Source organism: Musa acuminata, chromosome BXJ1-11 (genome assembly GCF_036884655.1).
Source record: "Musa acuminata AAA Group cultivar baxijiao chromosome BXJ1-11, Cavendish_Baxijiao_AAA, whole genome shotgun sequence".
Lineage (NCBI taxonomy): Eukaryota > Viridiplantae > Streptophyta > Magnoliopsida > Zingiberales > Musaceae > Musa > Musa acuminata.
The window spans coordinates 32,603,674-32,618,733 of record NC_088337.1 but is presented as its reverse complement, the minus strand read 5'-3'; the positions used below and the strand labels follow the sequence as shown (position 1 = coordinate 32,618,733).

The window sequence follows — 15,060 nt, the reverse complement described above, 5'->3', positions numbered from 1 at the left end:
TATTGTAGCAATATCAGTGAGCAAACAGGGAATTTGTTGCTCAAACAAGTTTAAGTAGTACAATATAATATGTTTGTCTTGTGCTGGAGAAAATATAGTTGTATTTGCTACCGTATCCAATTAATGGGCAAAAGTGATCCTACTAGAAAGTGCTTCATTGTCGAATCTCTGCCAATCTTGTCCAATACAAATTGAACAAAATTGGTATAGAAGATTTTAGAACAGGCTAACAGAGATGTAGCTCCAAAAGTACTCCCTGATGTACAAACTAGAGAGTTTCCCAATGCATCAATTTAGTGAAACTTCAAGCTTGTTGGATTTTCACAGCATATAAATTCGTTTGTCAAGTGAAGCTCAGGGTTAGGTGGTACTGTCGACTGTCAACTAAATCTGGGTTTTACCCAGCTACTATTTAAATTGCTACATCGAATAAAGCAAGCCAGCAGTTTCTATTTAGTTGGCAGAGTCAATCTAGTGTTTGTCTCAAAACTGTTGATGCATAAAATAACAAGCTGAAAATTGCAGTTATGAAATCAAATGTCATGCTTATTCCTTGAAAATTTCAGATATGATTATTCCTTTACATGGAGTATGTGCTATTTTGCTATAGGAGTATATCATGGAGTTTTACATAGAATATGTCCTATTTTGCCATAGGAATGTGTCTACATGACTTTTTTCTGATGATGTTTCTGTTGTGAACTTACAAAACAAGTTCCAGGTAAACCATCAGTCTGAAGCTAGCCTGGTGAAGATATTCTGCATAATGGCGATGACATTAGCCATTAGCTACATGGAGACATTATTATTGGATGTACGTAACTGATTTTATGTGAGAATCTGGCATAATCTGTAGATTGCCTGGAACGCAAACTCAGAAATGCAGAGTATCAAGCTCCATTAAAAAGTTTCATATGTTGTATTCTCTTCCCTGTTGTCAGTTTATATCTCTTAAATATTTTGTATACCTTGGTAGAAGTGGCTATTCTTGTGATCTGAACTGATTTCTGTGTATCAGGTCATCCATGCTTCATGATGTTGGTGCTTTCTTTCATCTTCTTTTGTAATTTGATTCTGCATAAATATTCTGAAAAGATGGGGGTTTAGTCAAGAGAAGGCTATCTCATTGTTTTTTGTCTCAGTTATTGTGATGAAAGCAGAACACATTTCTAGATTGGACATTCCAAGATGTTGGAAGCTTACTTCTCATTGAGTAGGTTTTGCTAATAAATATGGAGCGGAAAAGAATAAGGCACAAGTAAACATTGTTTTAAAATGGAAGGTTTATGGTTTTGGAAAAGGAATTTTTTATCATTCTGATCAAGTTTGTTGGTGTATAATGAAACCATAATGCAATTCATTCTAGTGAAAAAATGGTGCTCATGTGTCTTTCATATTTTAGCGAACCTGTATTACAAATCTGTGGTGAGGTTATGAAGCTCTTGTTTAGGGCCCATGGCAATACTAAAAGTCATGAGAAATGATTCATCCTGGCTTTTGAGCTGTGATAAAGAAAATTGTCTTCTAAACTTGTGGCATAACTTTGGCTTAATGAATTGGTATTAGGCAAACCAAGTTATATGTAGCTTTGTTGAACTAGAAGTGTAATTCTTGAGGACCTATTTATAAGATGAGCCAGTCCTTATTGATGCAGAATCCCATTTTTCGGAGAGCTACATGTAAGATTATCCAACTCTTTCTCCATGATTTACAGTTGCACAGTTCTTGTAGAGTGGATTCCCTGCAATTCAGCTTTCATTTATTCTTTTTGTTACATTATATTTTTCATGTTGCTCTAAACCTTGGATAGTTTTAAACTTTGAGAGGCTCTTGTTGTCCAAGAGTTGCAATAAATCTGGTTGGTCATGTTGTATCTCAGTACTGTTGGAGAAGTTAATGTATTATGTGCTGCCCCTGATTGCTGATGTTTATGAGGAACTGCAACAGAGGTTCCATGTCATAGAGGTCAATATGATGCTACATTGATACTTTGATGCCATGAAAGCTAGTCAATCTGGTGGCACAGTATACTAGCATGCAATCTTACTGGTATTTGCAGCAACCCTTGTCAAGGGCTCCATAAATAACATTCGGTGGATCTTTTGTATCTTGTGCTTATTAATTAAAAATCTCCTGTGTTGAATGAATTCATCTTTCTGTATCAAGTCAAAATTTATGTTTTTTCATGAATCTTTCCAGGTGATTTTTCAAAGTTCTTCATATCACTAGCCGATGGCTCCTAACAGGTATGTGAACAAGCTCAGTGCTAGTACCTGCAGTGACTTGAATTCACCTGACATGATATGGGTTGAGCTTGTACAAAATGTACCTTTCAGTGTTGAAAAGGATGGCTAGAGCTTGTCCAACAATTAAAATGCAAGTATCTGTGACAGGATCTCAAACAAGTCCCCAAAATGATGTCAGGTGAAATTAAGTTGCTAGCTGCTTTATTCATCTACACAGTGTTTTTCCTGATAACTTTCTTAGTTTGTTTCATGACTTGTGTTCATGTATTGCTTGTCACCTGCAAGAAATGGGACTGTTAGACGAATGTGTTCTGTGACCTACTTTAATTAGAGCATTCTCCAATATCTCATGCAGACATAATCTTATGCAAAGTTTGATGATGAGAAGAGATTAGTGTGGTTGACCTGAAATAATTAGGATATTATGATTTATTATTATTATTGTCTAACGAGCCACATATCATTCTCTCAAGGCATTTCCATTAGTGCAGGATCATGGAGTGCTAAGATGGTTCGGACATCAGACCCTAAATGGGGGAAGAACAACAGATGATTCAAGCTCTCATCCTAAGGTAATGGATTCACATACATTATCACTAGATTAACACTGGAGGCGTATTCCACAAATTTCTGATGTGTGTCACGCACAATATAAATCTCTCGTGGGAAAAATAGTTGAAGCAAAATATTTGCTACTTCCTCACATCCTAATGTTTAAGATGCAATTAAGAAGAAGTCAGTAGTTGCTGTAAGCATAGGTTTGGTAGTTCTTCCGATGTACACGGACGCATCAGTCGCAGTCGCTCTGACTAATGGTCGGCACAGGACGGCGGCTTTGACCGACATGATGCGTCAACGCACAGGTACTGTCATTTCGTTCCTCTTCATCCGTCAACACTGTGACCATGGCAGTGGTGATGGTGGAAGGGATGATGGCAGCTTGGTAGAATGAAATAGGAATTTTGGATGCTTGTTGCAGTTATGGTCAGTGATTGTTAGATCAGTATGCTAGTCTTGTGTTTCGACACAAATAGATGATAATAAGCCAATGCAAGTGAACAGAACAGAATGCTTTAGAAGAACAGGACAAGTGAGTGACTCCACATTTTCTTTTTCTGGGGATAAGGTTTGCAATGGGAAAGATGTTTAAGAAAGGTAAAGGTTGCCAGCCCACACCAGCGAATAGCAGAGACAGAAAGCAGGGTAAGAATCTTGATCAGGCCATTGAACATTATTAGAGAGAGGACTACAGACAGGATCTTGGGTGTGTTGTTCATTGGAGAGAGAGAGTGAAGAAAACAGTGGAGGGACCAATCTAGACCACAGCATCCTTGTCATTGACTCTTTGGGAAGGGTGAGCTCCGGTTGTATTTTTCCTGCCACAGTAGGCCAATCAGAGGTGGCTAACTAATGTTGTGCCTGGTTAGGATGAGATGCTCTCCCAACATCACGCAGCCATTCAAGGGGGAGAGAGAGATAGAAAGAGAATATAGAAGGTAGTATAGGCTGTAAAGAGAGGGAGTGAGGAGCAGAGTCAGGGAACGAAAGAGGAAGGGCGGATTTAATACAGATGGTCATGAGAATTTATGGCTAGCTTTTAGGAGGCAGTGACTAAAAGGGTGAGTGGTTTCTCTGCAGCAATAAATTTCCTCCAAAACTCGGTGAATCTCTTTGCAGTTCCTTCCATATCGTTCTTGCTGATAGCTTTTCCTCAGAAGAGGCGAAGAGCCCCCCTCCCTGGAAGAAACCTGGTCCCTGCTGCATAGCTGCGGAGACATGGAGTTGGGTAACTTGCAAAGAAGATACATTGACTTCACATCAGCTCTCTTCCGTGAGGTATAGGGATCTTTTCTCATTGGTACTTCTGTCCTTGTTCTTCTGATTCCGAGTTCTTGTGATGTTTCTCTAAATCTGTCTGGTGTTGGAGAAGGGGTTTCTGGACAACCAGTACACACAGTTGCAGCAGCTGCAGGATGAGAGCAACCCCGAGTTTGTTCTTGAGGTCGTGACTCTTTTCTTTGAAGACTCTGAGAAGCTCCTCGATGAACTAAGCAGGACCCTGTGAGTGATCTGGTCCACAACTCCTCTAATCCTGTTCCATTACACATGCCTCGTCCCTCGATTCGATGGATTTATCGTTTACATGCTTCTTCTTTCGGCGGTGCAAACTCTCAAGAGATCAGCAGGTTGTGGACTACAAGAAAGTGGATGCCCATGTCCACCAGTTGAAAGGCAGCAGTGCCAGGTTTTCCACTTCATATCCATTCGAGTTGTTCCTTTTGTGTTTTTTAGATGCCGAAACCTTGAAATATTTCCTCAAGAATGTCTGCATATTTGAAATCAAACTGTGCGTTCAATACAATCATATTCTGAGTAGATTTTCCTTGAGATGGTTTTCTGATTGAGCTTATTCCCCACATACTTGGTATTCTGATTGAACAGCATAGGTGCTCAAAGAGTTAAAAATGTGTGCATGGCCTTTCGCAACTGCTGTGAGGAGAGGAACCAAGAAGGGTTTATTTCCAGTCTCTCAATATAATTTTTTGTTCTTGTTGCACATCTTTCTCTTCATTCCATACCTGATCTGAACTAGAATGATTCACTTCTAAACAAGCAAAGCCTTTCTGCAGTTGCCTCAGATGTCTGCAGCAAGTGAGGCAGGAGTATTTCCTGGTGAAGAGCAAGCTGGAAACTCTGTTCAGGGTATGGTAAAAAAGTCTTTGTTTGAATCCATTCTTTGTCAGTCGTGCTCACATTTTCTCTTTCTTGGATGCTAGCTGGAGAAGCAGATTCTGGCTGCTGGTGGATCAGTCCCAGTGTTGTGGTAGTAGCAACAGTAGTACATGCCAAAGCAGTTGTCCAGAGGTGGCAGGAAGAGTTGGTCATGATGTTTGCTTTGTGTTTGGTTTTTGCTTTTGCAGCTTCCTGTGGCCCACTCATGTGGAAACATCTCTTTTTGAGTGGATTCAAGGGATGCCATGATTCCCCACCCCCCCTTGATGCTGTAAAAAAGTGACTTAGCAGCCAAAACTTTTTGGTGTTCCATTTCTGTGATGATGTGGTAGAATAGAGTAGCAATGATATCCACTGTTTGACAGACATTTAGGTCCACAGTTTGCATGCACAGTTGGTTTAGCTAACCATTGCAGAAACACAAAGCATAGCTGAAGTCTGAAGAATTGAAGTGTGATCAGTACATAGACTAGCAAAATATGATGAACCCTAAATTTGAGGTTCCTGCAGAGACATGGAAGTCAGAACCATTTTACAAAGGTAAAATAAAAACAATGAAGGTTAGCTTTAGCTCTTGGAAGTCAATGTTACAAATGTATCCACAGTCTGATTCTTACAATGGCTATATGTACTAACTGTTGCATACTTGAGATTGGCAAACCATAGATAAATGATTGCAGACATGGTGTAATAAGATTGCTGCTTGAACAGGACCTTGACCATATTTTATTGTGATCAAAGTGATTTTTTACCTTGATTTGAAGCTAAACTTGTAGTTGCAAAGCATGGCACTGCAACTCCTGTAAAACATGAAAGTTCTGATCCTTGGATGGTTGTATTTGTTGGTATAACTTGTAGTTGCAAAGCTATACTTGCGGAAGTCTTCCACTCGATCATCCTCGTACTGTATAGATGCAAAATAAATGCAGAGTGGCCGTTGACAGGGTATATTCTGGTGTCACCATCGTTGCATCAGTCGACAATCACATCAGCGCTAACATGGAGTCTTGATACGATGCTTTCCGTCAACGTGGTATCTTGGACTTGGGTGGGATGGACGCTTGTCCCATGTCGTCCAAAATTGTACGAGACACTGTCGCGTAACATAAAGTTGCTCCGGAAAGCTCAAAACGATGTTGCGTAGTGTGGGTTCATGCAGATCGATCGATGTTCGTATAGGAGGTATAAGTCGGGTGTCATTAACCGATCACGTACGATTGACCCTTGCTCACATAGATGTGTTTTTAAGGGATCGAGTCAAAGAAATCCTCCTCGACCTCGGTTGAATCTCAAACTCAATCTGACCATATATATATATATATATATATATATATATATATATATATATATATATATATATATATATATATATATATATATAAAGATGGTGAGAGGAACGGAAACGTCGGCAACGTCGCCCCCCTTTCACTTCCTCTGGCGGTTGGGTGGCTCCTCTTTCCGGTTGCTCGAGGCGTCTTCTTGCTGCCATCAATGCGTACCGCGCCTTGCGTTATTCGTCTTGCTGCATCTGTGAGATCAATCTTCTGCACTATTGTTCTTGTCGTTCGATCAGTATTATCACCATAGTCGTCTTGTTCGTAGATCAACATTTGCTTTGTTCGATCTTTGCGGTCATCTAGGGTTCTGTTCTTGATGGGTTTCGCCTTTCAGTTGCTGAAGGCGTTTCCTGTTTTGTCATCAACCTAGCCTTCATTTTGTTGTTTATGTGCTTCGGATGCTGCTGCAATAATGACTCGTTTTGGTTTCTGATGTCCTCCTATGTGGGGTTAGGATTAATGATCAATTAGGGGTTGGACTTGGATCGGTTGGTCTTAATTGCAAAGTGGTTTGAATTACTTTATTGATTTACTTATGGACTATAAACAGTCAATTAGTTCTGATGAGTTACTTGCTATCGACTTCTTGGAGTCATTGGACGGTACAGTTTCTACTTTCAAATGTAAATGGCAGCAACTCTGGTGCTGTCTGCTGGATTTATAAGATGTAGACATCATCATATGAGTGTATGACAACCTTTTCCCAAATCTAGATTCTTTTTATTAGTCTTGACTACAAGTTGTTCAATTTGTTATGTATTATACATCCCAATGTAATTAATAATATAGATTGTCTTCCATTATCCTTGGTATTTCGATATTAGCTAGTTGTTTTGGCTGCATATGCTTTGATAAACTGTACTAAATGCCTAGAATATTGCTTTTAATGAGCCTTTGTTGCAGGTGGTGGTGATGGTTGGGATTTGCTTGTGATAAATTGCACACAGTGTCTATAATATTGCTCTAGAACCTGAATCTTTTGGGGGTTTGTTGCTACATATGTGAAGATGCTTAGTTTGTAAAGGAAGATCAGGATCTCAGGGCCGTAGGGTAATCTGACAAAATCTTACTGATTAGTTTAGCTAGCATCTTCAGTTCATGCAATTATATGTACATTTATCCATTGGCAACCATTAATATATTCTTGTTCCCCATTGGACTCCCTCTTGCGTGCAGGGAAGTCAAATGACTTCATTATGTTGCTTATGCAAATCATAAAAGTGAAAAGCAATCCTGAAGATTAGTAAAGAGAAAAGAGAGACCCAAATATTATTGGTTATGTGACTACCTTTTTTGAAGCCATTGGATAAGCTTTGGTTAATGCCCATCTCTACTGAAGGTAAATACAGAGAATCTACTTTTCAGGCATCTTTCCAGTTTTTACTGAAATGAAATTTTTGTTACTTCCCTTGCAATCTAAATATTGCTTCTTTGATTTTGTGCATGTCCAGTTGTTAAAGAAACTAGAGCTTAAACTGCCGAAAGAAAGAATCATGATCTCTGGTGCATAAATTAAATAGGAAGTAACATGATACCAGGGAATGGGTGACCAATGAGAGAGGGAGCATTAACCTGACGGTGGCCATATGCTTCTGTGGGAAGTAATGATAGTGTGCCCTGAGAGTTGAAACAAAGAATTCTGAAGTCAGCAGAAGTTGTTCAAGCAACAAGTACACCATTAAGAGTACAACTTTTTTGGACAAAGTCATGATTCCAAAGCCTAGTTCTTGGGTTGGGTTACATTTAAATGACATTCCAACTCATTCATTAAACTAAATGAATACACTCTTGATAGTCTTATGATGGTGTGATTATCAGTGACATCTCTATCGGCCCAAGTCGGTTTTGGGCCACGTGCGCAAGAGTCCAAAAATGATCAAGGAGATGGTTCAGGTGTTTGCCGAGGAGTCGACCTATAGGAAGACTAGAGTTGGGTGGGGTGCCCAACTTGATCCTTGCGACGGTCAAGTTAGGACTGAGATGGAAAGTGGAGTCACGGGTAAACAGTAATTGACCTTGGTAATAATAGTAAATTGATGAATTTTATAGCAAGTTGAGCCCAAAAGAATATTTTGCGATAAGGGCAGAATATTCTCTTCTGGGTTCACCATTGTTCTTGTGCTTAGGTGGTCGCCACATCGTCTAGGTTCGACCATTTGTGTTGATCGATAGCCACATGTCGAGTTGCGTTTGAAGGGATGAATTTTCCCCCTATCATCTTACCTTTAGATAATTGTTCATGTTGTTGTTACATTAACTTCTTCCATTCAGTCATCACATAACATGCATTCAATCGTTGCATTACATGCATACGGACTGTGTACCTTTGACCTCCTACACACAGTTTCGACACTGTTTAATTTGTAATATGCATTTTTATAATTTGTTTTGTGAATATGAAAACAGGGATCTTGACAGGAGTATGTGTGATGATAACTATTCTTCATCAAAATCCATCCTTTTGCCGATCTCTTGATGATGTGCCCTAAGTCCCGCGGATAATGGAGATCGCCCAGGTCAGTATACTCTACTAAATCACGATTATTAATGTCTTCTTCATGCAGCCCTTAATGATAAAAAATTGGTAAATTTGTGTGGATTTACTGTAGCACAATCTGAAGCTTATTAATGTCATTAATCATGCTGGTATCTTATTATAAATAATAAATAATTGATATTTCTTATCAAAACCAAATTGGGTCCATAGCTCAGTGGTAGAGCAATTGACTGCAGATCAATAGGTCACCGGTTCGAACCCGGTTGGGCCCTTTCTATAATTTTTTTCTTGTTACACTATATATATTTGTTTGGGTTTTTATTTATATTTTAAATATGTTGTTGTATTAGTGAAAAATATATATGTTTGTCGGGCTCTTTAAAATATTTTTTATTTGTCATTCAAATAATTTCTATTAAATTAGGTCCATAGCTTTGATAGGTCATTGGGTTGAGCTCTTTTTTATTTTTTATTGTTTGTTTTTTTATTTTATTTTAAGTATGTTGTATTAGTGTAAAATATATTTTTATTCGGCTCTTTAAATTTTTTATTTATTATTTCAGTAAAGCAATTGACTACAGATCAATAGGTCATCGGTGGATTCTTTAATTTTACACCTTAAATATTGACATGAGAGTAATGCACTAAACTTACTGCCTAGCTGTAGTTTATTGCAAGGTCCGATCTTGAATTTCTCATTCACCTGAAAAAGAATATATATTATTACACTTTATATATTTTTGTTGGTCCTTTTTTACTATTCATATAATTTCCCATCCAAATACTCTTCTGCTGCTCTCATAATAATGTTGTTTTATTTTTTATTTAAAAAGTTTATTAGTATTACAATATATATATATATATATATATATATATTGTTTGGGCCTTTTAAAATTATTATGTTATTTTCTATTTATATATAATATATGTTGGATAAATTCTCGTAAATAGTTCTTAGCTTTGATAAATTCTTACGAATTTTTTTTTCTTCTAAAAGCTGATTTTTAACCTGCCCTCACCCCATTAGTTATTGTCTTCGTCCTTAGCCACCTTCGTGTGTGGGTTCCTCGCCTAAGTTTGTCGTTATGGTTTGTCTTCACCTTATATTATTGTCCTTCCGTCCCCTCTTTCTCTATCGTTATAACTTGCGTGCTTTGCCTGTGTCATTCTCGCCCGTGACTCTCTCCACCAATGTTGATGATGAGGATGATGGGGGTTGCACTTAGACACTACTTGCACGGAGGTGGGGGCTCACAGGTAGAGATGCCAGCGTAAAATCATCTTTTATATATATAAAAAAAATATTCTATAAAAAATTTTGAAAATGAGGGAGCTGTATATTCCCTTCATCGCCGGATCCTGGTCCACCGCCGCCCGGAGATGAATTAGTTTGTCAGCCAATATGAATCACTCAGCCAAGCTGAACACAATGAAACCACCTTTTTATAGCCGGCAAATACTTAAAACATGTTAAAAAGATAAACCACGGTTCCGTATCAGACACAACAATGCTACCGAGGGAGCAAAGCAACTGAAGCCTTTTATTATCATTCAGTCATAATCTACTCCCCGGAATTAGTTTACAAGATGTGGGGCAGAGGTCTTAAAAGGAAGAACACAGGAGTAGGTCACATACTTGACGCTGTCAAGAAGTACAACAACAAAAATTCGAGATAGGGAGTTGGGTGAAATCCTCCCATCAGTTTCACCATCACCAGCCTCCCTGGGATCAGCCAAAATAGAGACCACAACTGAGGAAACAGGTTTAGGATTGTGGAAGTTGCTGCTGCTTTCAGAAGGCTTTTCAAACTGTTCCGTGTTATTTGCCGTCGTGGTTCCTCGAAGTGGAATTGGCTCAGGATACATTATCCTCCTGTTTCTCTTTTTTCGAGGATGAGACGAAGTAGGAGGGAGGTTCTCTGAAGCATTGACAATGGAGGAAGCGTTAATGATTGAATTCGTAGGAACGATGCTGCTCGAAGAGGAAGATGGTGAGACGTCAAACTGGAACACCTCAGTGCACATGCCCGAACTCAGTATTGGGCCTGTCAAAACAACGTAATCATACACCAAAACAGTTTTGTGTAAATTATTTCATTCATGAAACCGAAACTATCGGATGCTTTTTATATATAGTTTAAACACAAGGCACTAAAGCTAAAGAATGAGCAACCAAAAGCCATGCTTCAAATTTGAATTTGCATAAAAAAACTAACATAGAAAGAGAGAAATTTAATGTGCAATGTAACTTCAAACAAAAATGATGAAATATATTTAATACAGATGTTCATATTTACTTCTTATACGCATCAAATACTAACTAAAGTTTTCATGTGGTGTACAAGTGATTCTAATACACAAGTGGATGTAACAACTTAGATAGGCCATAGGCTACAAATAAATATTCTCATATTAATTCTGGGTTGAAAATCCTGGGCCAACATGTCTACAAATGCACGCCTATTCACAGATTATGTAGCTATACAAATATTAGACACCTACAGGCTGCAAGACATAGATGGAACATGAAAAACAAGGTCCAAACTACGATCAGGAAGTGCATGAAACTAAAATGTTACCCTAGCAGATAAAAGAATACAGAGGTATATTCTACGTAAAAATTCATCATAACTAGTTTATAATTCATATGCAAATCTATGGTTGAAGATTGTATTTTCCCCTATGGAATTGTCATATTCAATGATACTAACAGCTACGGGTCTTGTTCCTTTTGTAAATGCAATCTGATGCCCCCCCAAAGATTGCAATCTGATTTCCTCTTTCTTCTTAAAGCAAATCGCATGCTATAATAGTTCTCAAGCAACATAAACAAATGATCATATATAAGAAAGAGCTATCTAGCACAGAAGATATTAATAAATAAATTATTTGCCAATTTAATGTCAAATTCAAGAGAAACATTGTAAATTCAGGAACACCAAACACAGATATGAACAAATGAGGAATAATTCGCTCACCTGCCATTCCTTCGCGGAACCACTGTTGCATTGGGCCATCATCAGCCAAAGTTGCTTTCAAGTTGTTCACATATGTATCATCAGAATTAGAAGCTTTTCTATAAGATCTAGAGTGTTGATCCACCTCCTTTCCAGGTTTGGAAATGGCCAATGCAGACATCGAATTGCCTGCAACAGCTAGCCCAGTCTCTTTACCTTCTTTACCCAGTGACTGCCTTTCTTTGGCTTGTTGCATGGCCTTCTCACTGGCAAGAACAGAATGGATTATCAAATTCCCATTAATCTTCACATGCTTGCCGTTTCTCGGCACATAAAGCATTGCAGGCAGATTCTCAGTGGAGTTATGAGTAAAAACAGCTTCCGAACCAGGTGATGACCATGAAGTGCTTCCCATTGGCTTCACTCGAGAGCCCGCCTCTACATCCTCACATCGCCTACCAGTAACCCTATCTATACCACCTTCTCCAAAACCCTTCTTTCTGCTACACAATACTGTGCTATTTGGACCACTATCACGACTTCTAACACTAAAAATCCTACCTTTAGTCTGGCTCAAACTTTTCATTTTACTCATACCTTCATCCGCCTCATTTCCTTCGTACCAACGGTTTACTCTGGGAATTGCTCCTCCAAGTATTAGCATAAAGAACAACAACCCCAAAAGGCTCGCACTTGCCACTTTCTTCGTCTTGCGCTCGCCCTTCTTGCTCTCTGACTTCTTTGCCTTTGGAGTAGGCGCAGCCTGTTGAGGCTTCAGTCTGGGTATCGGAACCAAAGGAACCTGCGACCCTTGTGGCCTCATTCCATACCCCGGAACCCACGGGAAATGCACCGGCGCCATCGCCCCTGGTGGTGGATAAACCGCAGGAGGAGCACCACTCCCACCCAGCTGATGTCGTAAGCTCGCGTTCTCCGCCACGATGTACGAGATCTTGGTGTTCAATTCATTGATGGTGGAGTGCATCGACTTGACCTTGTCTTCCAGCTCCTCGACGTACTGCTTCTTCCTCTGCCTGGAGAGCTGGGCGCTCTCCCGGTTCCTCATCAGCCTCGCCCTCCTCTTCTCCTCCACCACCTCACCCCCCGATCCAACGTCGGGGGGCGAGCTCGCCTCCTCTGATCGCCGAAATTTGCTGCTCCTAGGGTTAGATCCAGGGTTATTAAGGTTAAGATCGGCGTGGCCGTCGGAGAACCCATCGTCGTCCGTCTCCATCTTCCTCTTCAGGCCCCATCCGGCCCTCTCCCTCTCCTCCTTGACTCCACGGTCAGCGACGAAGACGCCGGAGGCAGAGGAGTCGCCGGATTCGGGGGAGCAGGGGCGAGCGGCGAGGTGCGGGGGATCCTGGTTGAGGGAGGAGGAGGAGGACACAGCGGATCCGTCGGCGGCGGAAGGGTGGGAGGAGGCGTGGTGGTGAGGCTCCTCCGGTGAGCAGAGGAAGTCGTCAACGGAAAAGTCGTCGAAGTCGAAATCCAAGTCGAGGTCGCGCAGATCGTCGGAGGGGAGGGAGAGGTTGTCCGGGAAGAGGTCGGCGAACGGGGGATCGAGGAGGAGCGAGGAGGAGGGAGGCGGATCCGCCATTGGAACGGATCACGGAGGGGTTTGGCCTCGCGGAAACGAGGAGGATGGCTTCCACTTAAGCGTCGGGTACGGAGTCGGGTCTCGCCGTTGACGAGCAGTGGGCCAATTGGACGCGGTCTTCCGTCTTCCGGAAGTTTCATCTTCCCACTCTTGTACCACCACTGCGATTCCAACATACTTTATTCTCCGACTTACCCATATATCATCGGTGGGTCCACCCCATCCCTTCCAGTAGCAGTCAGGCACGTCGGGCAGGTAGGAAGAGGAGGCAAACTTGTCGATGTTTAAGGATGGATCCGGTCGTCCATTTGCGACCACAAGTTCGCTTTGCGAGGAGTACAAGCGACGGGTGACGAGCGTGGCCTACGGGGACGCAGAGCTCAATGCTTTTGCCTACTCGCTCGCGGTTCACCCACACCCACACCCACACCCACACCCGCTCACCTTACCTTGTTGTGACTTGAGAAACATGGTCCCACATGGACCCATCAGCAACCGGTCCGATTTGAATTGAATGCCTCCGCGTAGATTTGAGAAGCATTACCCAATTGGATAATCTGGTTGTAATGTATCCGAATACCATTATTACTGAAAAATACATAAAATTCTAAAAAATTCTTCTTGATTTTTATTCGGTGGAGTCCTATAACTATAAAAGATGAACGAGTGACTCGGTAAAAATTAAGATGATTTACCACTATGGTACGTTTGATTATCGAATGGATAAGAACATTACAGGAGAGTGTATATCCCTCCTTGTTCATCGAACGATCAACACCCCTTAAAAAACTTAATAACCTAGTGATCATCCTTTAATATCATCTCAAAAGTGTTCAACTTATCTAGGCATCAATGGTTCTCATCCTATTGGGTCAAGTAGCTCTAGTGCTTGCACAGGTCTTAGTATTATTGTTACTTCTATGAGATTGGCTTTTTTAGGCTTGCTTGCTAGTTGTCTAATGCATCAAAGGCTATTCTCTAATGGATAACTCTTCTCTTTTAGGAGGATGTCTCCGTACCGACTACATCAGGGTAAGATATACTTTTTAAGAACGTTTCGAGAGCCAAAGAGCTCATCACAATAGAGAAATATTTTGGGGTAGACATGAAACTTGTCGAGACGAACATGATCACCTTTCTCATCTTAAGCACCTTGAAATCCATACCCATGCAACAAAATTTTTGCTTAGTGTTGCATTGGGGGAAGGATTAGAAAAGAAAGACTCAAGGGATTGGAGCATACCCTATGGTGCTAGGCATAGGTTGGCACCAATCAACTAATATCGATTCATTTTTTATAACTAAGAAAGAGGATAAAGCTTCTATTAATTGAAGTACATAATCCTTTTTCTTAGTAGTTAGAAAAAGAGGGATGTTTGTGACGATATGAGTTAAGACGGCTCCCAATAAAGAAGTACACCCCTTCAAATGTGAAAATTGAGGGCTCCCTTTATATTGAATACTTTTTCGAGCTGCAAGATAGTAGTTCTTAGCCGTAGCCCTATTATAAATTTTAAAATAAAAGTGAAAAGATTCAGGATAGGGGTAATGCTGAGATAGCATCATTCCTCGATAAAGACTATGAGATAATGCCATGAATTGGGTGCCATATGAGATGCTAGTATGCTTCACCTTCAACCATTGAAGGTACACCATAATCAACGGATAAAGGGGGAACCTAAGTTCGATA

The 15,060-nt window shown here is 40.4% G+C and overlaps 2 protein-coding genes, 1 long non-coding RNA gene and 1 other non-coding gene across 9 annotated transcripts; 3 read left to right on the top strand and 1 right to left on the bottom strand.

Annotated features, from left to right (window-relative positions):
• Positions 1–94: 94 nt before the first annotated feature.
• LOC135597769 (histidine-containing phosphotransfer protein 1-like) lies at positions 95–5,351 on the top strand. Of its 6 annotated transcripts, none has more exons than XM_065091210.1 (9): positions 95–2,246; positions 2,337–2,424; positions 2,738–3,865; positions 3,965–4,082; positions 4,177–4,307; positions 4,423–4,491; positions 4,689–4,760; positions 4,877–4,949; positions 5,024–5,351. In XM_065091210.1, exons 4-9 carry the CDS (start codon positions 4,023–4,025, stop codon positions 5,072–5,074), a joined length of 456 nt encoding a protein of 151 aa, XP_064947282.1. In that variant the 5' UTR covers positions 95–2,246; positions 2,337–2,424; positions 2,738–3,865; positions 3,965–4,022; the 3' UTR covers positions 5,075–5,351. The 6 variants fall into 6 exon arrangements, with proteins under 6 accessions (XP_064947282.1, XP_064947280.1, XP_064947281.1 ...); XM_065091208.1 differs by having other exon boundaries at positions 3,962–4,082; XM_065091209.1 differs by having other exon boundaries at positions 3,951–4,082.
• A 1,036-nt stretch (positions 5,352–6,387) lies between these two features.
• On the top strand, positions 6,388–8,852 carry LOC135596692 (uncharacterized). Its single transcript, XR_010481002.1, has 4 exons — positions 6,388–6,509; positions 7,220–7,366; positions 7,493–7,655; positions 8,723–8,852. It is a non-coding gene; the product is annotated as an uncharacterized LOC135596692 (long non-coding RNA).
• A 161-nt stretch (positions 8,853–9,013) lies between these two features.
• On the top strand, positions 9,014–9,085 carry TRNAC-GCA (transfer RNA cysteine (anticodon GCA)). Its single transcript has one exon. It is a non-coding gene; the product is annotated as a tRNA-Cys (tRNA).
• Positions 9,086–10,234: 1,149 nt separating this feature from the next.
• Positions 10,235–13,484, bottom strand: LOC103972381 (bZIP transcription factor 39). The gene is made up of 2 exons (XM_009386705.3): positions 11,792–13,484; positions 10,235–10,858 (listed from the first exon to the last, which is right to left on the bottom strand). Exons 1-2 carry the CDS (start codon positions 13,368–13,370, stop codon positions 10,389–10,391), a joined length of 2,049 nt encoding a protein of 682 aa, XP_009384980.2. The 5' UTR covers positions 13,371–13,484; the 3' UTR covers positions 10,235–10,388.
• Positions 13,485–15,060: the final 1,576 nt, after the last annotated feature.

Coding starts and splice junctions, on each gene's coding strand:
- LOC135597769 (XM_065091210.1), top strand. CDS start 4,023: ATGGAGTTGGGTAACTTGCAAAGAAGATACATTGACTTCACATCAGCT. Junction 4,308..4,422: donor GATGAACTAAGCAGGACCCT/GTGAGTGATCTG, acceptor CAAACTCTCAAG/AGATCAGCAGGTTGTGGACT. Junction 4,761..4,876: donor GAGGAGAGGAACCAAGAAGG/GTTTATTTCCAG, acceptor GCCTTTCTGCAG/TTGCCTCAGATGTCTGCAGC.
- LOC103972381 (XM_009386705.3), bottom strand. CDS start 13,370: ATGGCGGATCCGCCTCCCTCCTCCTCGCTCCTCCTCGATCCCCCGTTC. Junction 10,859..11,791: donor GTTCCGCGAAGGAATGGCAG/GTGAGCGAATTA, acceptor TTGTTTTGACAG/GCCCAATACTGAGTTCGGGC.